This window comes from Miniopterus natalensis, chromosome 2 (assembly GCF_054644295.1).
Source record: "Miniopterus natalensis isolate mMinNat1 chromosome 2, mMinNat1.hap1, whole genome shotgun sequence".
In the NCBI taxonomy this organism is placed as follows: Eukaryota; Metazoa; Chordata; class Mammalia; order Chiroptera; family Miniopteridae; genus Miniopterus; species Miniopterus natalensis.
This window is the reverse complement of record NC_142082.1, coordinates 27,682,650-27,707,188: the sequence shown is the minus strand read 5'-3', so window position 1 is coordinate 27,707,188 and position 24,539 is coordinate 27,682,650. Positions and strand designations below refer to the sequence as shown.

Sequence of the window (24,539 nt, the reverse complement as noted above, 5' to 3'; positions counted from 1 at the left end):
CTGTAAATTCCCTACAGAGACTTGCTCTTTTTGGCTGGAGGTATATTGGCTTTAAAAGACTTTCTTGGACAAGAAGGCTCTTGGAACATGCCGAGGACAAAATATTCTTTGTTTTAGGACAGATGAGTTCTGTTCTTGCATGTTCATGTAAATTTGATTAGCACTCATTTCTTATGTGCAAGTTGAGAACAATGGCAAGCATTTTTTTTCCCATTTATATATATATATATATATATATATATATATATATATATATATATATATAGTATCAACTTAAAATGACATTTACATCTGCAGAAAGCTGGGTTCATGTCCATGCATTTGTTCTTTTAATAGGCATGGATGGTTCACGCTTGTAGTTATAGAAAGAGCTAGTCTTAAAGAGTCTAAATCTTTTATGTGGTTTATTTTCTAGCATTCAACTTGCTATTTAAACCTATTTTTAGATGTCCTAAATATGAGAACAAATCTGCCATTGGAAGAAGTGACAATGAGCAGTTTTCTCGGTGTTTTTAAACGGGGCCACTCCTCAGACGCCTACCAAGGAGTACCCCTTTCACCAGGCAGCGGAGAAAATGATCCCTAACGAAAGCAGCATGACACTCACGTCTCCCGGTGCCAATAGACTTCACAAATAGGAGGCAGGGCCAGTAACATGTGGGACCGGATGGTCCCTTAATCTTGCAGCTGTTACTATTGATCTCTGCTCTGACTCTTCACTGAATTCCATTATGGATGGCAGAGCAAAGTCTCCGCTGGCAGCTAGAGAGCCAGTAGCTCAAGGCAAGAAATCCTCCACATGACTCGGATAGGTTCCTGGTTCAGGAAGCTAGAACTCAACTTTTCTTATAAGATTCTAGCACTTCTGTTCTGCCAGGGACAAAAGACTGACCAAGGAATCTAGATCATGCATCTAGGGCGATTTGGATGTGTCTAGGATGAACCGAATGCCCACGCTAATAATACATGTCTTTTTAAAATCTTTCTAAATGTAATGATGCCAAGATTCAGATAAGGCTCCAAAGCCAAGAATTCCCATATGAAAAGGTAACCAGGAAACCTCTTGTTCAGAGCTCTCCACGTTGCCCCTGGAAACCATGTCTGTTGCATTCCATTTGAGTAGAATATGACCCAGGGTTTCTAGAAAATGTATCTTATGCCTTAACGTTGCCAAATGGCTCGTAAGGGATCCAAGTCATTTCCAATTCCTAGACTTTCTAATAGCATAGCAGCGCTGGCTACCCGCTCAGGGCAGGAAGAGTCTTAAAAAGGATGTTTTGAAAAAGGACAAGAAGGTAAAAACTTTTTTGGGCACTCCGATTGATTAAAGCTCAGCAAGCGAGTCTGGGTACTCAGAGCTTCTCTAAACATGCCACAGGTGGCCGGGGTCAAAGGGAGCCTAAGGGCCAACATTTTTCTGGGACAGACATGCCTGAGTCCGTTTTAGGCATGGAACACACTGAATTCTTAGGAAACACTGCTTTCTACTCCACTAAAAGAGATGGTTCAGTGGTTTGCAGTTTTCCCTTTGCCTCTGAACAAAGCCTCTTCACAGTGCCAGCCCATTAGTCTAATGTAGTGCTCCACAGACTTCAGTGTGCTTACCTGGAAATCCTGTTAGAAAGCAATTCTGATCCAGTCAGTGTGGGGTAGGGTCTGCAATCCTAACTAGTGCCGAGGTGATGCTAAAGTTGCATCGCAGGCCACACTAGGACTAGAAATGGTCTAGATGAAGAACAGCAGCATTTCAAGCCTGGATTGATTGATTACCTCTTTGATATTGTGTCTGAGCCCCTGCCTCTAATCTATCAACCTTCCTTCTCTCCCCCTCCTCCCCATGTCATTTGTGACACTATTTTCAGGCAAACATCCCTCAAGGGACACTTTCCTTCAGCTGCACCAGGGAGAGATCACCCAACTTCCCCAATTCCAAACTAATGACAGCTGGAAGGGGTCTTAGGAATAACTCATCTACCCTTCCATTCTGCAAATTCATTCATTCATTCATTCATTCATTCATTCATTTATTCTTCACTGGATTTTTACTCTGGATGATGTCTTCCTGGTGCAGCTGAAGGAGTGTCCTCCTGAACACTCAAAGCTGAGAAGCACTTGGCATAGGCTACTTTGTGGTCCCAGAGACTGGATAAGAGCAGTTTCTGTGTGAATATGAAGCCATAGGACTTGTTCATGTTAGATTTGAGCATTCTTCAGGGGTGGGAGCCCTTACCTTTTTTCACAAATCTTCAGCATCATTGATCTCATTGGGCCATCAGCCTCTTTTTGCCCTGGGATGAAGGACCTCAAAACAAGGGGGAGAGTTTGGCCAGTTCTGTTGAATGGCTGGGGCATGGTCCATGAAAGTGGACACTCTCCACACCTTGAGCAGGGTCTATGGGAGCCTCCTGGCCCTGGGAACTTCATCTCCTTCTTAGAGGCTTAGACAGTGACCTCAGTGATCTGTAGGGGGCCTTGGGAGAGCATGGTTTTAGAATATGGCTCTACACAGTGCTACCAATGGGAATTCAGACTTAAAGTGAGGAACTATTGGAGGACTTAACTGATGTTTCTGAGAGATCCTGAATTGCACAGGTGAGAGTATGACTTCCTGGGGACTCTGAAGGTGAAGATCTGGACCAGGACCAGCTTTTCACTTTTGAGGGTGGTGGGCATACCCTTGAGGTGGGGGTAGGGTGGGAGGAAACTAGTCATCTTTATTGAGGAATTGACAAGAAGGATTATGCTTTATCTGTGAGCTGTGCTGAGTAATAAAAGCAAGGGTAGACTCAAGGACTTGGAGCATGGGAAGTGGTTGGTGTAAGCTTTTAGTATTCCTCTGCTTGGGAGTGGGGTGGGTGCTGGGACACAGACATAGGACACCACAGAGCAGTTCACACTCTCCTCACCCAAGGTCCTCAGAAGGGCATTCATGTCATGAGACTGTTCCAGAACCTAGGTCCCATCAGGGGAATGCAGAGGCTCAGGTCTGAGACTTGTTTAGTCTTTAAGAGACTTCTGGAACACGTGCCCTGCCCTAATAAAGTAAATACTTCTGTTCATCCCAGGGATCTGACATTCCAGTATGTGGTACTTAGGGCTCTTGTAGATGTTGGAATTCATAAGAGTCCCTCTGTAGTATATATGTAAGATGCTGATGGAAAAACACCCGCCCCCCCCCCATTACATCACACAGACACGTACACATACACACACAAACAATACAGGGGTGCAGGGCTACCTCTTGATGATGTCTTCCTCACCTCCTGAGACAGGGTGTCTAAGCCATTGACACAAAGTTGACAAGTATTGAGACCAGGAGTTATCAAGCCTTCAAGTCTTAGTTCCAAAAGCAAAGAAGCACTATTAAATTTTGAGCAGGTTATAAGAACTCATTTCTATAACTAAATTCAGCACGTAGCGTAGGCCTAGAATAGAGAGTCTGTTGGATCAATTTGAAACCATGAAAATCATTTTAACCATTGACTTATATACAGGGACTTGGCAAGTGGCTTTAAAATCAAAACTAAAAATAGCATGTAAAATACCAGATGGAGAATATGAGTTTATGCTTTGCCCATTAGACTGAGAAGTCCCCCTACCCTTTCCAAACAACTGGTAAATGAATTATTGCATGAACCAGCGACACCTGCCAATGTACCTACTCATGTCACAGTCATATGTCATACAAAGTGTAAATATGGCAGCCCATCTAGATTTCCCTCTTGAATGCTAAGAGTAGTCTATAAAACCAAGGGTTTAGCATGGAGCTGGATTTATAAAAACCAAATTCAAAATCATGGAATTTAAAAATGAGCCCCCCGTAGATAAACATTGAAGCCATAAAAAATTGGCAAATACCTAGAATCCTATTTTATGGGCATGAAAGGATTCTATGTGTGTTTACACTTATACTGTGGAACTCATGCCGTTTCATTACCTCACTCAGGCCGAAAAGATAACCAAAAGGAGATTCCAAAGAAACCAGGTGTTGGTTTCTTTACAGGATTAGAGATTTTCAGATTTTTAAAAATTCTTTAAAGTAGTGACTAATGTTAAATTAGGTAAAGAATTATAATAAAGAACACACCCCCAAAAAAGTGAAACTTTCAATGAGACCTCTCTACCAGAAGAACATTGAGCAGTTGTTGAGGCCTAAGGTAAACTCTGGTCAGAGGAATTTGAGTCCAAGTTAACTTGTGTGCCCATCCAAGGTTGAACTTTCAGGAAGGCCACGCTAGTGGGAGTTACAGTGGCAGCCAGGTAAAACATCTGCATTTCCATGTGAACATGCGGTACCGTGCCAGGAACAGGGAGGATGCTAGCATGAAAAACAGACAGAAAAACTTACAGAGGGAGTTCCCATGTGGCCATCCTGTTTAGCCACTGAGACTTAACTCAGAAGAGAAGGGAAGAGCTGTGGGGAAATGCAGTTCTGTTTAAAGTTGGAGTAGATTCCATTGGAGTGGAGTGTTGCTTGCATGGTAAGGTTTAGCTCCGTGCACACCAGAAGCTAACTGTGCCCAGGGTCCCTTGAGTATAAGTGCTGCTGATGGGCAGTCGAGACGAGGGTGACAAGGATGAGTAGCCAGACAGATTCTCCTGTGAACAGCCGCACTAACTCACCTGCCTGGGTGGGGAAATTTATTGACCATGGAATGGAAAACACAAAGAGTGACCCTAATGTAAACTGTGACTTTGGATGATAATGACATGCTATTGTAGGTTCATAGATTTTAACAAATCTCTCTACTCTGGTAGGGGAATGTTGGTAAGGGGGAAAACTGTGCGTGGGGGGTAGTGGTTGTATGGGAAATCTCGATACCTTTTCCTGTGGACCTAAAACTGCTCTAAAAATTAAAATCTATTTGTTTTGAATGAATAGGTAGTTGTTAGAGTTGGAAGCACCCTCAACAGATAGTAATTATGATACGTGTTGTAGTTGAGTATTTTACGTAACTTTCTCTTTGCTTTGTGCTTTGTTTTTGCAGGGTGTGAAGAAGTATGATGTGCCCTGTGGAGGGAGAGACTGCAGCGGGGGCTGCCAGTGCTACCCTGAGAAAGGAGGGCGGGTAAGTCATTGCCTTGCAATGTTACCTTCCATATACTCCCATTGTAAGTGAAAGTGCCTTCAATTGCCTGATTAAGTCAGTTGCATACTTTCCTAAGAAACATAAGGTAAACATGTTCTCCACTGGAACAAACAATAATATAATGCAAAATCGGATCAATTTATGCTACTTTCTTAATAAATTGAGAATAATGCTAACTTTCTTAAGCATCTTTTCTCTTGTTCATTATTACAAATACGTATGTCTATATATGTATATATAATACAACTATGTTTTATACTTATTTTCTTATACATAAATATATGTTCTATAAAAATATTACATGGAGAAAACATAGTTGCATTCATACTGCAGTATAGATACTCAAACTAGAGGGCATCAGCCTCATACCACTGAGAATCATTCTAACTTTTTAAATTATTCTACTCATTTTCTGAATGTCCATTTCATAGATAAGTAAGAGAAAAAAATCACCCCAAATTATTATCATAACACCTGGTAGAATTTGAACTGATACTGGGTTTAATATGTTCAAACAAAGTGATTGGCCTCTCATTCTGCTTCCATTGAAGCTGATGTTCAAGTCTTGGCGTTACTGATTTTCAAAAGATTCTGTTTATATTTATATGTTTAAGCCCATGCTGGTGTGTGTGGTGTGGGCAGCAATATTTCGTTTTAGGACACAGAGGCTTTTAAGTCTTTATGCCTTGGAATCATGCATTTTCCTGTAGGACCCATGCTTATCTGATGCCAGGTTGTGAGAGATAATTGGGAATTCTTGCCGGCATTGCCCTGTCGTTGGAGACAGAAATAATTGCAGTCCTTAGGTGTACCCAGTGAGTTTCACCAACAGGAGCCCTGAAGTCAGTTTCTAACGTAGCCATTCCCCATTCCCACTCCCACCCCCAGGTGGAAGGACCATCTTGTTGGAGCTTGGGCTTTGTGGCCCGGTGTTCTCATACATCCTCTCCTACCTGAGTCCCCTCCAAAAACCAAAAACTAAACACTAAAACTTGTAATAGGAAACCCCTTTGTAAATGTGGCGGTTGTATTGAATAATATGTGACTAATCATTTTTGAGTGGCAAAGGTCACAGTTGAGGAGCTTCTTGCCACTAGATCAAAGCTTCCATCTCCACACACTGTGTTCCTCATGAGTTGCAACCCTCAAAACTGCTTTTTGTTATTGTTGTTTCACTAATGGGTACCTCTGTTTGGAATGGGGACTTTACACTGTAGGAATTTCTAGTCGAAGATCCTTTATCAACATTTCAGAAGGAGAAGTATTTTTTAAATACATGAAAGCCATTTGATGAGATTTAAAATGCCCCTGGGGTCCCTTGCTATAGATTTTCCCAGCAGTGCTCTGACTGCAGAACTCTTCTCTCCCCAAACTCTTGCTGGCTCAGCCTTATATGGGCACAGGGAAGATAAATGAATGGTATACAAATATCTGAGACTCGCCTGTGTGGGAGTTTGTTCAACTCTAGAGGGATTCTACAATCTTCTCTATGTGATCAGCCAAACAGAACCCAAACAAACTGAGGAAAAGGTTACTGGGTCTACTCTTTTCACTTTGTACAATTATTTATTTAATGCAGAACCAGTATGTTAACATTTCCCAGGATGCTTTCGCAAGAATTTTGCTCTTCAGTAAAGCTAGCTTATTCCTATTCTTTCAATAGATGATGCCATCTGCACAGCAGTATACTCATAAAATGCCAGAGGTCTTTTCAAAGAGGTTATTAAAAGGAAGATTTCTAAGGGTCCCTAGGTCTTTCTAATGTAGTAAGTGTTCAGTACAGGCATTGAAACCTTCTTATTTCCCATCTTCCCTGAGAAAATAGCTTGAGTCTGTTTCTATGCATTGTTGCCAAGTAAAGTAGAAACATGACACCTTCTGGTTAACTTGATTAACATGAGTGATCCAGAACCCAGTGTGGGCTTGCCTTGCATATATTTAGACAGGTTATTAATACTGATCGAATTCAATTGAGATCTCACAGTTATCTGAGTAGTTTGTTCAAGAGACAAAGCCAAGCCCAGCTGGGGGTGGCTCAGCAGTTGAGCATTGACCTAGGGTCCAGGAGATCAGGGTTCAATTCCCGGTCAGGGCACATGCCCGGGTTGCGGGCTCGATCACTGGTCAGGGGTGTGCGGGAGGCAGCCGATCAATGACGACTCTCACCATTGATGTTTCTGTCTCACCCTTTCCCTTCCTCTCTCTGAAATCAATAAAGATTTTTTTTTTAAAAAAAAAGAAAAAAAAGACAGAGCCAAATGATACCCCACTTTGGGGCCTACCTGCAGTCTGCAGGACCCACTGTCTGTAGTGTTCAGAAGGCTCTTCTCTTCACGCTGCTTAATGGTTTGCACTTATCATTGGTGCTGGACCTAGGCTCACACTGTGATTGGACCATACAGATCCAAGTTGGGTTGTTTTAGCAGCCAGTACCCAAGGCTGCCCAGTTGATTCATGTGTGCCATTGAATATTAATCAATAAGATGGTAAAAGGTAAGAAAAAAACCTACTGAGGAGAGATAAATAATGCCATTTATCATTTTCTATGGGGTAAGCCTAGCATATTACTGAAGATATTTGTTGTTGGACAGTTGCATATACTTCATTAAATCATTTATTAAGATGTAGAGTCTATTGCAGTCCTTAAAACCTGGCACATGTGTATTAAGTATTTGTTGATTAACAAATTTACCTAAATGTGTTCCTATAGAAAGCAGCGCTATTTCTGCCCTACTTGTGGCTTGATAGTATTTTTTTGTAAGTAATATAATACATAAAAATAGCAGTTGGATGGATTTTGCTGTTCAGGGAGCTGTGTGCAGAGTTTGTTCTTTCCCACAGCTTCCCCTGGGGTCCCTTGCTATATATTTTCCCCACGGTGCTACTGTAGCAGCGATGACAATGCCTGACTACAGAGCTCTCCACTCCCCAAGCACTTGGCTAGCTCAGCCTTATATGGGCATGGGATAGAGTTAATGTGTTCCTTGCCAGAGTGACAGCCAACATCAGAAATTGTGTTACTGGATAACTTTTGGACTCTAAGCAAAAATCACAAATGTACTATGGATTCCGATTCCAAATGAATTCTCATGTTACTGAATGAATAAGCTCTGTGTAAAATGTGCCGAGCCCGATTCTCCACCCCTGAGTAAGTTTGTGGCGTATTGTCCCAGAGACAGAATTATTTCTCACAGGCAGAGCTGCACACAGTCCATTCCAGTAAGCCAGTAGCTGGAGCATGAAGAGGCGGGAACTGTGGCCCAGCCGTCTGTGCTCTCCTCACTCTCTGCTCAGCGCTGGATGATCTAGCCTGAGTCCTCTAGTTCACACAGGAGGGTAGGAGGGTATAGACATCGAGGGTCAATGACTTGTTCCAATCTGGGTCCAGAACAAAACTCAAGTTTTTGGACTTTTTGATGAGTTCTTCTCCCAATACAGTGATCTTTTATGTCTATACTCCTCTTACCAGATGTTAACTTAAATGAAGGGGATTCTCCAGGGTGGAGGAAGGGACACAGGCGGAAATGAAAAGAGAGTTGTCTTCCTGTTCTCAAGAGTTATGAACCCCTAGCCAGTTCTCTCACCACCTCTTCCATTGTTTAGTGAATTAAAAAAATAACTTTAGAAAATGATTTCAGACTTTATTGTTGTAGGAGGGTCTCTGTTTCAAATAATCTCTATGAAGTGTATTGGAGTATTTAAAAATTGTAAGACCTATTTCACCAATACTGCACAAGGTGATATGCACAAAGCCAGTCAACAAACTAACTTCTCAGACTTTCTCCACCAGTAAATGTCCTATAGTCGTCAATACCAGAGAAACTGCCCTGCCCTCTTACCTTTTGCTATTCTTTTTCTTCTTTCTTTCTTTGTACACTATGAAGATGGAAGGTGGTTGAATGAAATGCATTGGATTGAATTTATGTTATAGAATTTCTATTGAAGCAGAGTGACTGCCACTGTATTATATAAAGATTAATAGTACGGAAAACAGAGAGCAGGTGAGGCTTGATTAGACAAATAAAATCTTTGCCTTTGCACATTAATACATGTAAAAGGTTGTGAAATTCTCAGATTTTTCCAACTGAGGTCAATTTTAATTTATTATTTCAATTACTTACACAGGTTCCCATTCCCCCAACCCTTTGGGTTTTTTTACCCTAAACTCAGATCAGATAGGTAATTTCAACTTTTTAATGACAACCTTTTCAGGGCACCTGTTTTTCTAAGCAATCATATTTCAAAAATGGGGAAAGACATGCCCCGACCATGTAGCTCAGTTGGCTGCAGCATTGTCCCGTACAGCAAAAAGGTTGTGGTTTCATTTTCAGTCAGGACACATACCTAGGTTTCAGGTTTCGATCCCCAATTGGGGCACGTACAGGAAGCAACTGATTGATGTTTCTCTCTCACATTGATGTTTCTCTCTCTCTCTTTCTGTCTCTCTTCCTCTCTCTCTCTAAAAATCAATAAACATATCCTTGGGCAAGGATTTTTAAAAAGGGGTAAGTACCAAGACAGATTGTTTAAGTCCAAAATGTTGGGAATTATTGAGATGGTTCAATGGCCGTGTCAGTTACAGTGGGAAAAAGAGAAACCACAACTTTGACTCCCAGAGCTCTGCCATTAGCCTTTGAGTGAGTTTATTGGCATCTTCCCCATCCCTCAACAATCATCCAACCCACATTCACCCTCTGTGGGCTTGACAACAAGAGCCACAAAACTGGAGGTTGCAAATCCCAGAAGGTTGCAGTTGATAAACTTACTCACTTAGGCAATGGCTGAATGCTTGAAACAAGTTTTCTTTAGCTGTTGCATGAGTTTCCCACAGTCTTTGGGTCCCTGGACTCTGTACAAAGTGTGAGTGAATAATTCTTAACCTCACAAGATTTCTTAAATGCAACAATATAAAGTGAAAGAAACCAGAGAGAAACCGAGTGAAAGGGGAAGAAAGGGAAGAGTGAGCAGAAAGCTCTTGGAGGTGGGTGGAGGCAGATGAATGGAAACCAGAGAAAACTGTCTTTGGTGCTCCCTGTTGGCTCAGATGAAAGAAGCAGAGATGAAAGAAGCAGACCCCTAGCCTCAGGGAAAGGACTCGGGGTGCCTAAGAGCCCCTATGAACCACAAGTGATTGGCACGATCTCTCTAAGGTGAGATGTAGTCTTGCTAATCATAGTACCTACTATCGTGTATTGCTAATCATAAATCTTACCCTTAAATATATATAACCAAGATTTCAAAATAAAGCTGAGTTTTTCTTTGAAATGGTTCAATATAAATCTGAAAACCGGTAGACCATTGTGGTGCTGTGGAGAATGTATGTACTGTATGCAGTCTGTAATTCCCATAGGTTTCCATAAGCAATGTGGCCATCTGTCGTAGTTATTTGAAGATACTTGCAAGTGTGGAGAAAAAACACCAGTGCTGCTATGGCAGACTTCTTTTCAAACCGGCTGCTTTTTTCCAGACAGACACTTTTTAATGGTATGCTCAGCATACTTAACAGAAGCCATCTCCAATATTGTATGCACTATCGCAGCCCAGAAAAGGCAAAGAATTATTCAGAAATAGCAGAAACCCCGCCTGGCTTCCGGGCTCTTATAACCCTTGTCTACACATAGCTCTCAACCACTTTCAAAATCGTGGGGTTATTTTTAGTGTGCCTTGGGAACAGTAGTGGTTCTGGCTTATCCAACGCCACAGTGGCTACAGCAACTCAATGACTTAGTTACTCTCTACAGAGAAAACAGTAATGCAGCACATTTAGACAAGGACCACCTAACCTGTCCGTCACATCTAGTGATGTGTTTTTAAAGAGACATTTTCTTTTATATCTACCATTGTAGGAAGAACCCAGCTTCCTCTTAGCAATGGAATTTCACATTTCGTCAACACTCAAATATGTATTTTTTTATCATCTCTGTGAAAGGCACTTGTCTAAGTGAACAGTGAGAAGGACACCCCAAACAGCAAAGGCCCTGAGATAAGGGTGTGCCTGGTATGTTTAAGGGACAGAGAGGAAGGCAATGTGACTCCAGGAGAGATTCGTGGGAGGTGAGGTTCAAGAGAGAGGGGCAGGACAATGAGAATATTGTGTACGAGCCTTAGAGACCATCTGAATGAGTGAGGTGAGAAGCATTCAGGAGACTTCTTTAGAAAATTTATGGGATTTATAATTTAGTCATGTCACAGCTCTCCATGCGTGTGAAGGTGTGAAGTTCATATTTTGGTGATTCATTCATTTGCGGTCTAGCTCTAGTCAAAGAAAAATGCCCTGAATCTTGGCCCTTAGCAAAAGCTAAGTAGTTGGCTACTAAAATTTAAAAACAAGTTTATTCATTCAGCAGATATTGATTGCATATTACTCATGAGACAGACCCTATCTAGGCACCAGGAATCTGGAAGTAAGCAAAGTAGTCACTATCCCTAATCTTTTGGAGCCGATATCCTAGCACTGTGCCCTCCAATGGAGGTTTCCACCAAGATGGAAATGTTCTTTATCTATACTCTTCACGTTGGCTATTTGAGCATTTGAAGTGTGGCCAGTGAAATGGACGAGCGAGTTTTTAAATTTTATTTACTTTTATTCATTCAAATTAAAATTAAATAGCCCCATGCAACTAGTGGCTACCATGTTGAAGATCACAATTCTAGTGAGTGCAAAAAGTGGAAGAGACAAAAATTTATAGTGAATAGGTAAGAATATTCTGGATATCACATCCCAGACAAAACTAAAACACAATAAAAAGTCAAGGTTTCATGAAAGTAAGAGGATGATTTGTTACCTTCTGGGCTTTTTCTTTACAAAAATGATGTTATTTCAAAAATATATATACCCACATTAGAGCACATTGGAAATGGTGCATGTGCAGATGCGTCAATCAGCCAGGTAGGGGAACTTTCTTAATGGATTCGTCACCTCATCCCCCACCTTACTGCATGGCCTCTTAGGGAAACTGTATTTTTTGCTTTTCCAAAGTGAGCTCTGATCAGGGTGCTTCCCTTCTGAAAACTCCTTGTCTGGTTTCTTTGGTGCAGGAGGCCTTTGGTAATCCAACCCAAGGCTTCGAAATAGAACATCACTCTTGCTTGCTTTCCTGCAAGGTTAAGTAAGTATTTTCTTAAAGTAGGATTTTTTTAATAAACTGTTGTAGAAATAAGTTAATTATGCAGCTGGGGAAGATAGAGGCAATTATAAATATTTAATTTCAGAAGGACCATTATGACGTTCCCCAGATTTGGTGGAAAATTAGCCTGTTTGGCGCTCATACAAAAGGATGAAATTTTATTACCGCCTCAGTGAATGAACTTAAAGAGCATCATTAGAGACAAAATCAGTGACTAGGGAAAAAATTTATTCCCATGATCATTGAAATCATCATTTCCTTTATCTGAAGCCTGGCAGACTTTACCCTGGATTCTGCTGTTTCCTACCAGCAAAATACATTGTTAAATAATGGGAATCATGAAAGTCACTGGTAAAAATCAATCTCAGTGGCTGTGGCCTAGTGTTTATCAAACTGAACAGAAATCGCCCATGACACAGCAATGAAGCAACTATTTGACAGATAGTGTAGTTAGCAGAGAACACATTTGCACAAGGTTCAGTTCAGTGATTAGTAATGAAGCATTCGCACATTGATGTCTTAGTACCTGAGTGCAAGGAAGAATTTTCAATGTTATCCTGTTTTATTTATTCATTTCTCCCTCTTCTGATGGACACCACACACACATACATACACAAGTTGCTGGGCAGCCTATGCCATATTCCTCTATAATGGAAAAATCACACTGCGCTCTTGATCCCAGATGTTGCTAATGGAAGATAATTGCCTCGGTGCCTCAAACACCGCCGATCTTTAGTGTCTGTTACCCTGAAAATGCAGGGGGAAGCCCACACCCATACCCATACCTTCCCTTCTGACTGTTCATCCAAACAAACCGTGGACTAGAAATATTCAGAGCTCAGGCAAAAGAGGAAACAAAGTTGAGAGAGAAAGATGAACACTTTTTTTTACTTAGGCAGGTCCCTCCCTGTTCCCCCAGCCAACAACTGTGATCAAATTTTTTTTGGAGAACAGGCATGTTGGTGACAGTATGGCTTTTGCAGACACACAGAAATGACCATGTGAGGTAGGCCAGCTGGTGGGAGCAGATGGAGAAGGAGGAGCACCCATGAGCTTCTCATAGATTTTGTGTGGTGGCCTCAGCAGGCAAAAGCTCAGAGAGATAGGCTGTCCACACCGGCCATTGTCACTAAGAATGGTGACAAATTATTAACTGGGTTCTGATCTGAAGTTGACAGTTCTGGGGAAAGGGCCTTTCGTGGCTTCAAGGAAAACATAAGCAGGATAGGATAATATTCATTGTCTTGACTGAAAACCTCACACAGACTCCAATTAAGAGTTGATCACCTCGGGTAAGAGAAATGAACGTGTCTACTGTTCTAAACCAAACTAAAGCTCTGCTTTTAGAAATCCTTCATTTCTCTTTCCTCTTGATAGAATGTTTGGACAAGTATAGATTAAAGCATTTTCCCCTTTCTGTTAGACAAGGAATGCCAGTCTTCAAAGACCTTTGTTTTGTTTCATTCCCTTCCAGTTCATCCTGTAAACAATCGTGGGATTTCTAAAAAGACCAATTCAAAATTCTTACCAGGCATGATATACTTTTCAAAAGCTTCTCTGAAACTAGAAAAATTTTTGTGAATTTGTCTTCCCTCTTCCAATAGGAAAAGAGTGTCTAAGATGGTTGAGTCTTCATGTGGAAAAATGTACGACCTTCCCTGTGCAGTCGTGTCCACCATCCCTTAGAGTTGAGCCGTCTGTACTAGAGGCTAAATGCCCCTGTATGTAAGGACTCTTACATCAGGTTGCACTATAAGAAAGAGAAAACTAATAGATCATTTTGCAAAATTTCGAAATTACTTTTTGTTTTCTTCCAGTAAAATAATAACCAGAGGGGAAAATGGCAGAAATGACCAAACCAAGTAACATAGGCACATTTTCTTCACTGGGGGGGCCTTTGAACTTGCCACCTAAATGCACACATACTGGAGGTACCCTCAGGAAGAAGAAACTGGGCTCATCTCATTTCTGCCATATTTTTACTTTCTTTCATCAGAGGGAACTACCTGTGTCCTTCATAGCCAAAGGCAAAGATGCTACAGACATCACTGGCAATAGGGTGAACATAAATTTATTTGTAACCACTTTAGGGATTTCAGAATGTTCTTAAGAAACTGCACCACCTGAGACCTTGAACAGCCTGCAATTCTGAGCCCTCTGGCAACCCACCAAACTCGGCTACTGTGGTGTCGACAACCAATCATTGAAGCTGTCAGATGTCTGACTCATGGGAAGTATGAGGAGGCCCTCAAAAGGGCCTGTGTCCCCACTGATTAGAAAAGTCAAAATATCCCTGTCCCTTTCCTTTCTGTGTACAGCCTAGAAGTTCAAATTCTAAAAAAACTGAATTGGGAATAGACTCCAGTAACCCAAAACAAGCCCTATATTGATAGCAGTTTCCTCCTAAGCCACCATGAGGACATTGAAAATCCTGCCATAGGAATAGACGTTTTTGCATCCAAAAAACTATTAGGGTGGGTAATTCTTAAGGGTTTGGAAGCAGAAAGAAAAAAAAAGCAAAACAAAATGAAACGGAAATAATTCATGCTGGGTAAATAATATCTTTGGCCTCATACGTTTTTGGCCGCATTGTCAGCATCATGTTTTTTATTAAATTGTTGTCTTTATAAGGCCTTATAACTTCTTCAAGCTTAAAGTCTGTTTTAAATAAAGGAATAGAAGGATGAATGAACTCTGTGATGAGGTTGGTCTCTCTGTAATAAAAATTAAAGGCCTGGCATGTTTTAGCTCTGCAAGGTAGTAATTATTTTTAAGAAAATGCACTAAATGGTGAGAGTGGCATTTTTAAAGCCTTGTGAAGATAGTAGATATACTTTAAGAGAACCCTAATGTCAAGATCACTTTTATGCATTGCACACATCTTTGACATCTGTTAAGACTAGCCTTTCTTAGATTTGGTAAAAGACATATTGCCATGGCCTTTGAGGACGAATGAATTTGCAGAGATTTAGAACAAAATTAGCAGAATCCTGTGATTCTCTAGGAAGCAGTTTATGTTGCTTTCAGCAACCTACTCTTTTTAACCCAGCTTAGAGGGGTGGCAAATCTTACACCCAAGCAACCAAGATACTCACTACACTGAGGACAAGACCCACAAATCTTTAATGAGATTTTACTCTCTGCGCCCACAGCCCCATGCCGCACCATTGCAACATAAAAGAGAAGGATTGGATAAGTAACCCAGGTAATTCAAGCACAACCCTGAAACAGGAAGGCGGCCTCCTCATGCTAAAGCTTGGGGTGAATTCATTTAACACCTGATATTTTACAGATATTTGCATTCCTCTTCATGGAATGGTAGAATTATTCATCTAGTACATTGATAAATCTTCTCCCCAACATCATACCCAGAAAGGATGGAAGAATATATCTGAGACCCATGAATATTCGTTCTGTTCTTAGGGGACTCCAGGGAAGGAAGTTGGACAGACTTTCCTGGTAATATAAGGGGGGGGGAACCAGCATAGATTTATATATGTCTAGAATAAAATTTATTTTTTAAGAACCTCAGTTAATGTAAATTATAGTATATTATTGCAAAAGAAAATAATCTTACTCCTAAAAGTTGGACTAAAAATGTTCAACTCTTCTTCAAAAACAGAATTTTTCTTTGAGGCTTTTGTATAACATTGCATCCTGTTTAAAATTTCAAGATCATAAGAGTTATTGCACAACTCCACTTAAAAACAACCCAGCGGTAGACATGCTTTTGACAAGAAATAAAGTAAGTATATTTGAGCCCCTAGAATATTTCTTTCCATTCCTTATCAGCTTTGCATCTTTCTTAGAAATGATTTCTCCTCTAGCCAGTGTTTTGTATGAACTAATTTTTCCTTTAAAAGGTATATTTTGAGGCCAGCTGGGTGTGGCTCAGCAGTTGAGCATCCACCTAGGATCCAGGGGATCGTGGTTCCATTCCTGGTCAAGGCACATGCTCAGGTTGTGGGCTCCATCCCCAGCAGGGGGCGTGCAGGAGGCAGCTATCTATGACTCTGTCTCATCATTGATGTTTCTATCTCCCTCTTCCTCTCCCTTGCTCTTTCTGAAATCAATAAAGATATATATATATATATATATATATATATATATATTTTTTTAAGTATATTTTGAAAGCATGAGATGCCAGGGGAGTAACATTAGCCGGCTTCTTCTCAAGTGTTATGTAGGAGATAAACTAAAGAACACCCCAAAAACATAAAATTAACCTCTCCAAGTTATAGAATAAAGTTATATTAGTACCATAATTGTATTATGTTTAAACAATCATTTTTAAAACCCTCAGTCCACTAGAAGCAAGGAAAAGGGGATTAAACTAAATAGCAGCATTAGGATGTTTAATTTGAAATCCAAAAAGGCCAAAATAATGCCTATAGCTACATGAACACCTTCAGATGACACTGTCAACAAATGGTTCATCAGACCAGAATGAACTCTGTAACCTACAGGAGGTGGCACCCCACCATGGCATGTCCTACGGCTACTATCACCAAAGCCTTTGAGGAAGTTGCAACTTAGAACACGTTTAGCTGTGACACACACCTACTGCCTCGTCAAGAATCCCACCCTCCCCATTGCACCCCACAATTACACACAGACTTAGATGCCCCGCCTCTGGCATTTTACTTCAACCCCAAAGCTTCTCATACTCCTATGAGCTCTCCCATCATTTCTTTACCTGTCCCCATTCAAAACCCCATTTCCTCCAAATGTACTGACCTCGGCAGAATTTAGGAAAGCCCATGATCTCCTCACCTTTTTTATATTAAAGTATAGATTGTTGCTTTCACTGCACCCCTGACTCCCTGACCGATTGCTTGTGTGAAAACGGTCGCCCGGTTCTGTTCACCGTTCTCTGTATTTCTCACTTCCCCTCTTTGGCCCGTTCGGCCTTCGGATCTGAACTTGGCTTTCTAGCAGCTGCCCGACCAGTGAGGAGTAAAGTGAAACTATCTTCTCCCTGGATTTAGATGCTCTGCTTCTGAAACACCGTCGTCCAATCATGCCACCCTTTTGTACCTAACACATGACTGCATTGGCGCACAAGCAATGTGTTTCTACCTAAAATCCTTTTTCTGTTGTTGTGGTTCTGTTCCTCTTTGTTTTTTGCTTCTTGACTGTTGGTCTTCCATTGTTGCAATTAATTTTTGAAACTTGATCCCAGAGTTTACTTTGATTCCTGTGAAATTACTGAAAAGAGCAGCTAACATTTCTGATTTGGAGCCGGGGAAATAAGGCCTTGGTTTTTCAGTTCTCCGTTTTACTTGTCTAACACTGATTGAATTCAAACACAGACTTTCCATGAGGATGACTACTAACCAAAACTGAGATTTCCAAATGTTAATTGCCACTGGTATTTTTAGGACTTTATTTTGAGGATAGCATTGATGAAAAGAGATATGTAGCCATCTGCATACCCTCAAGTAGAATACTCAGACTAAGGAAGTAAACAAAAAGAACTTTGTGGATAAAAATGAACTTCTTAATTCCAGAAGATTTAAAAAGACTTCTTTAGTAGAAGGAAATAAAATTTAACAAAAAGGGTACCCTTCAAAAATGTCAGTTATCTTGGAAGACAGATGAGTAATGGAAATCCCATGTTGATCAGAAAGATGAATAGATTGGTCCTTTGAAACTGGCCTTTCTGGAGGATGAAGGACTCTGCACTGTCCCCTGCATCTTTTCCCAGCAGTCACTGAAGTCACAAGAGAAAGTTCCTAGAATAGGATGATTCTCCTTAGAGTTAAGATATATACTGTACAGTAAGAAGCTTGGGATTTTGAAATGTATGTTCTGTATATGTATGTATTCATATACATATGTCTATTTATATATTTTAATTTTATATATTTTATATTTATTAAATATTTCTATCTTTTGTGTGTTTCCAGAAGAATAACAATTGGCTATCATAGAAAACCCTTTATCGTGTGTTCAACATGGGGTTTTACTTATTTTTTAGCACTTAATCCTATCTTAGAATTTAAAATAAAGCCATGAGTATTTTTTTCAATTATAGTTGACATTCAATATTATTTTATATTTGTTTCAGGTGTACAGCATGGTGGTTAGACAATTATATGATTTACGAAATGGTCCCCCTGGTAATTCTGGTACCCACCATACATAATTATTGCAGTGTTATTGACCGTCTTTACATCCCTGTGACTATCTTGTAACTTCTTAATCCTTCCACCTTTTTCACCCACCCCTCCCCCATCCCATTCCATCTAGCAACACTCCACCTGTTCTCTGCAGCTCAGATATCCCTCCAGGTTTCCAATCGCCACATGTGGGTGTGGGCCAGCTCATTTCCTACCAGTTTCTACGTGACTTCTTCTTTATATCCTTAGTTATAGGACTTCTGTTAAGCTAGTCTCCATATGGTTATCCAGGTTGCTTGTTCTATAATATAGTTATAATTTTGGTGTGGTCAAGGAGGAGGTGAGTACAGCATCCACCTACTTCACTATCTTGACCAGAACCACTCCAGTGTGGTTAGTTTTTTTTAATATCAACTTACTCCATTTTTTTTTGTTGGTGGTGTTTTTTTTAAATATATCTTCATTGATTTCAGAGAGAGGAAAGGAGAGGGAGAGAGAGAGATAGAAACATCAGTGATGAGAGAGTCATTATCAGCTGCCTCTCGCACGCCCCCAACTGGGGATCGAGCCCGCAACCTGGGCATCGAGCCCGCAACCTGGGCATGTTGGGAATCGGACCCCGATCGCCTGGATCCTAGGTTGACTCTCTACCTCTGAGCCACGCCCGGCTGGGCAACTTGCTCCATTTTATTATGGAGAATACATTAAGTTTTAATTTTTTAAAATAGCATCTTTTCTTTTTCCAAAAGCCATTGCCAACCTACCTTTACAACTTCATTTTCCCCATCCTTTGCTGGTCTCCAAACACAACTTCCTGGCCCCTGTGTCTTTGGAGAAGCTCTTCCCTCTACTTGCTTGGCCGTCCCTCTTTACCCATGGAATCCCCTATGTCCTCTACTGGCCACTTTCATGAAGTGCTCCTCGATTGATTTTGTCAAATATTGTGGTGTACCAAGGGGGGAAGTGAGAGTATATAGCCACTGACATTGTTTAGAATTGCCAGCTCATAGTGGTAACAAAAATCACACAGACTATATGTATCTTTAGTGCCCTGAAACTTTTATAGAATACACTATTGTTTTTTCACATTTATCAAGTTTGTATATCAAACCTAGTCCAAATGTTTCTAAGCACTTTGAACAAGTATTGATAAATATTTCCAAAAGCATCAGGTGTCCTAAATGTACTTCTGCTTTTAACACTAATATTCCTCATTCTTCGGGAAATATTTTGGGAAGTGGCATTTTCCTGTAAGATAACTCTAGAATTAAACTTTCCTGCCTATGGTCTGACGTTAGCAATTCCAGGAATTTACTATCATTCCCTTTTCCACCATGTATTGCCCCATTGATCTCTATATTCAGTTGGCTTTGTGTCAACAGGAACTCCCACAATAAAATGACAGGGAGTTGGCTCACATATGGGAAAGGAGGCAGGCGCCTGTGGGCATGATGAGGATTGCATTCCCACCCTGAGTAGCTGGGAGAATTCCTTCGCTTTTTACTTATTTTTATATAAGGATCCTGTATCTCACCCTGAGAGTTTCCAAGTGTTCTTACTATTTTTCACAGAAATTTTAACATAAAAGAAGCATGTAAAATTGGATATTTCAAGAAGTGATTGACAACAGTGCCCCTGATTTCCCTGAACCAGACATCCGGGGCCCCATGGACCACCATTGATGTAGATGCTTTGAAAGGCCAGGCCCAGGCCCTTGCACAAGGGTGGGGTCAGTCACAAAGAGGAAAAACTTTTCCAAAACAAAAAAATTTGTGTGTGTGTGTTTTAAAAAACAACAACAGTGTTTCTATCTCTGAAGACCAAACCAGATTGACCCATTTTTCCCTCATGTTATTTGTGAGCTATTTCAGAATCTCGTACATCTTCTTTTGACAGGTCAGGAATGTGGAAATGAGAAGTGTCATCCTGTGTAGTTTTACTTCTCTACAAATAATCAATGTTCTGCTATTGTTTCACATTTAGAGACACTTTACAGTCTGTGTATAATTATGATTCTTTTTAAACATGTTTTTTCTGGAAGACGAGTTAAGTTTGTTTTGTTATGGGGTTTGGGGTTTTTTGTTTTTTTTTTGTCCATAAAGATATTTTCTCCTATTGCCACTAGGCATAACTGTGAAAAGACAGAAAACTTTCCACTTAAACTATAGATATTGCTCTGGTATTTTTCTTCAGTGCTTTAAATCTTGTTTTGTGGTCACTACAGTGAAGCTTATATTATTTTAAAACCTTCATATGAAATAATCATTAGTATCTTTTTCCTATTTAAAAAAAATAGCAGGTGTTTCCTATGCCCTTTTTGGCAGGTTTTGTTGTTTATCTTTTGTTTGTGTGTCTAAATTTCCCATTGTCTGGAGAGTGCACAATGCCTGTTATGGAAGGTCATTGTTCTGGTTCACATGGTTTTATTTCCAAAATTTGGTATGGATTCTGGTGTATGTTAGCCACTATGGAACAATCTATCCCATTTGTTAACAGCCATATGGTTTATAATGACTAAGCCATTTATTTTTGTACACATAGTATTTCTAAAAGTTGGGATGTCCGCTACCTGTTTTTGCAATTAATAAAGAACCATAATGATTTTATTGTAAGTTTGTCCTACTGGTGCTCTTCTCATTTGGGGTATCTGTTCCACTTTAAGAGCACCCTTGGGCTGAGAGCAGCCGTATTGATTTAGAATCTTTAACTTCAGAATTTCCCTTACACCTGCCACCCAACCAATACCAACTGTGTCGCAAAAATATCCCGTAGGTAGGAAAATGTTCTGAAAGTGTCAGCCTTCTTCACCTTCGCTGACTGATGTTTGATTGGACTTTTTGTAGCAACTAGTACATTTTCAAGAACATATTTCTTTCTTACTTTCATAGAGTGTACATTGTAAAGGGATTTTGGTAGTGAAATACTTGACTTCTCCGCTTCAAAAAGTAACAACCAAAATGTCTCAAAGAAGAGCCCTCCCGATGGGATCAATTAATAACAAATCTGAATCAAAGCGCTGTACTGAGAAATTCAGTAACACTTAGGATTTAAACAAGAGGCCGCACTCCCTCTCTCCCGGGCTGACGTGTGGCATAGTCCACCGCAGGCGGTGCTTCCTGTGCTGAGCAACACGGTCTTCAGGTCTGGCCACTGCTCACAGTTGGTTAGCTGTGCATGTGTGACAGGAATAGCCAAATAGGAGAGCTTGAGGTATCCCTGAAATTACATCTTTCCAACGCCGCCAAACTCTGAGAATGATCACATCGTCGTCCTTCCATCTTCCAACATCTTGACTACCTCTTATCTCTGTGTTTCCTTTACCCCTTTTTAACTGTAGGTTAATGGGGCATGTGCCGAGGGGAAGCATCAGTTTTATTTTTACCCTTTTTTTGGGTTCTATGGCTCTCCAAGGAGATAACCGCAGTACTCTACAGCTGTGGTCAGTTTTTGCATGTCTACCACATAGACTGAGAATCCTGGAATAACTCCACAAAGTATCTCTCTTTGAGAATTTTCAACTGAACTGCACTTTTATTAATAAAACAATGGTAATTGTGTCCTGTTTAACTTTAGCACTTGATATGAATTTATAGGGGAGATGAAACAGAAAATGGTGTCCAGTTGGGCCACCGTGAGTTGTAATGGCGCTCAGTGCTATGGATGGCTTACTGTGAGTGAGGGTCTGGGTGACGGCTTTGCATTCATGAACTTTCAACCCTTATAAGAGTTCTGTGCTGTTGTCCCTGTTTTATGTTGAGGAAATCAAATCGAGAACATAAAGTGAGTTGTTCAAAGTCACCAGAGAGTTGAAGAAACAAAATCCGAACCCAGACCTAGGGCCCACACTCTTGACTTTGCTTTAAGGTCACCCTTCAAAATCTGGGTATGATATTACACATTTGAAACCCAATTGTTCCTAATTAATTTGTTCTTTCTCAACCTATCGTTTCTGCATTAGCTATTTCTTTTCCTGAGCAAAACAACTAAGCCAGAAAAGAAAAAATATATACAAAGCCACAATTTTATAAATTAAAAATCCATCTTTTCTTTCATCTACTTGTGTTTACCCTACTCTCTCCTCTTCTGGAAGCAGCTCTGTTCCAAGAATTGACCCATCAACTTGGCTTTTCTTGTCCCCCTTTCCCCATCAATATCCATTCCTCTCCTCCCACTCAGCACCAGCTTCCCACTCATCTCTGTACCCACCTAGCCCTCCCTTGTAACTTTATCCTGATGGTACCACTAGAGTTCCATAAAGTAGCTGGTTTTCTGCCCTCTTCAGAAGCATTCCTTGAGTTAAAGAACACCCTGAGTCGGCTGGCGGGTCTTCAAATCTTCTCCTCAACGTATCAAGGGGTGTAGCTCTGCCAGTTAACCTCTGCAGAGGGGTGTTCAATCCTGAAATTAACTTGTATACCCCTTGGGGTTAAGCCCTCTTCTTTCTGGAGCCCTTTTACTTTAGGTCTTAGCCACTCAAATGAGGCACATGGAAGACATTTTACCATAAAAGGAAATGTGGTGTCGATTATGTTGCAAAACTGGGTTCTTAAGATGCAACATGGTCTTGGTGTTCAGGCATGAGAACAGCAGGTAAAATTCTTGACTTTGGAGTCAAATTCCAGCTCTGCCACTTGTGTCTTCAGATTGTGGGTGACTCGCATATACCCCTTTATACCTTCAATTTCTTCTTCTTTATAATGGGATAGTAGTACCTACTTGAAATAGCTCCAATGAAGTAATATTCTCAAATGGTTAGTTCAGTGTCTAGCATACTCTAAATGTTCCATGGATAGTGGGCATTATCACGGGTGTTTTCCTTTTCCTTGGAATTTCCACACCTGACACCTGCCTGGGTGTTCTCACTGGTTTATTCTCCATCCCCTCCAACATGTTTACACACCCTGGAGGTGTACTGGTCAAGGGCACATTTCAGTTGGTCACCATCCCAGGACAGTGGGGGGGTTCCTCCAGCTCTTCCTGGGTGCTCTCACCCCTAATTTCCAAAATAACCTCAAGAGCCAACTGTTTAAAAGATCACTTCCCTCCTCAATTTTTTTTTTTTTTTTTGCTTTGACTGGAGAGATTCATGAAGTTGAACTAAACTTGGTGAAATAATACTTAAAATTGAGGTAGTAGAAAAACATGTTAGAGAAGGTAAAAATCATTTGTTAGCAATCAAGACCCAGTTTGACTGAGAGTACTTTGCTCTAAAAAAAGAACAAATGGGGTTATGAGAATTCAACAGAGGTATAAAGCACATCTTGTAAGAATGTTAAAACCATGATCACATTTTACATGGCTTTGGCAAACAGTGGAACCCAGGTGTCTTGAATCAAACTGTAATGTGAAACAAAGAATTTCATCAGGCTTCATCAGGCCTTTGTTCTTTTGGGGTAGAGTTTTCTGTTTTCTCTGCTAAAAATGAGATGTGTACATCTTTAATGTTATCTTTGTTTATACAAGGTTTTACTCTCATGAGGTTAAGTATCAAGGATTTGCTCATCACATGGTTTGTAAGTAAAGCACAGATGCTAGGAAGTATAAACAAGGAGAAAAGTTTTGTTCAAAAAGTATGTGGAATGAATTCAGAGAATTTTAGATCTAGTAAGGACCTGACACCACCATGAAATTTCATTTTGCACGTGAGGAAGTCGAGGCCCATCATAAACTAAGGATTTGTACCATAGCCACGTGTGTCAGATGAGCCCCCCACTTCTTCTGGGTTCTCCAGACCCCAGGAGGTCTGGATATAGAATCAGGGTATAGAATCACAACAAAGCAAGTAGCCTTGCCCGGCAGGCGTTGTCAGAGGTTGAGCATCGACCTAGGATCCAGGAGATTGTGGTTCAATTCCCAGTCAGGACACATGCCCGGGTTGTGGGCTCGATCCCCAGCAGGGGGCATGCAGGAGGCAGCTGACCAATGACTTTCTCTCATCACTGATGTTTCAACTCTCTCTCTCCCTCTCCCTTCCTCTCACTGAAATCAATAAAATATATATGTGAAAAAAAAAGGCAGGCAGCCCTTTAAAGTTTAAAGAGCTAAGTGAAAATAATAATAACTGAATTAATTCTAAGAAACAAAAATAATCCGTAAAATCTGTTCCACAAGAAAATAATTGAGGCAGATTCCATCTGTGTCCAAATTCATATTAAGATCGGTCCCAGTGGGCACTTCCTGAGTGCAGCATTCTCTACAGA

General features: G+C 40.6%; 1 protein-coding gene across 1 annotated transcript in view; it reads left to right on the top strand.

Annotated features, from left to right (window-relative positions):
* COL4A2 (collagen type IV alpha 2 chain) overlaps window positions 1–24,539 on the top strand; it is a 191,826-nt gene that overhangs the window by 38,317 nt on the left and 128,970 nt on the right. Inside the window, exon 4 of the mRNA XM_087814230.1 lies at window positions 4,989–5,069. Coding sequence (XP_087670356.1) covers window positions 4,989–5,069 — 81 coding nt within the window. The remainder of the gene's footprint in view (window positions 1–4,988; window positions 5,070–24,539) is intronic.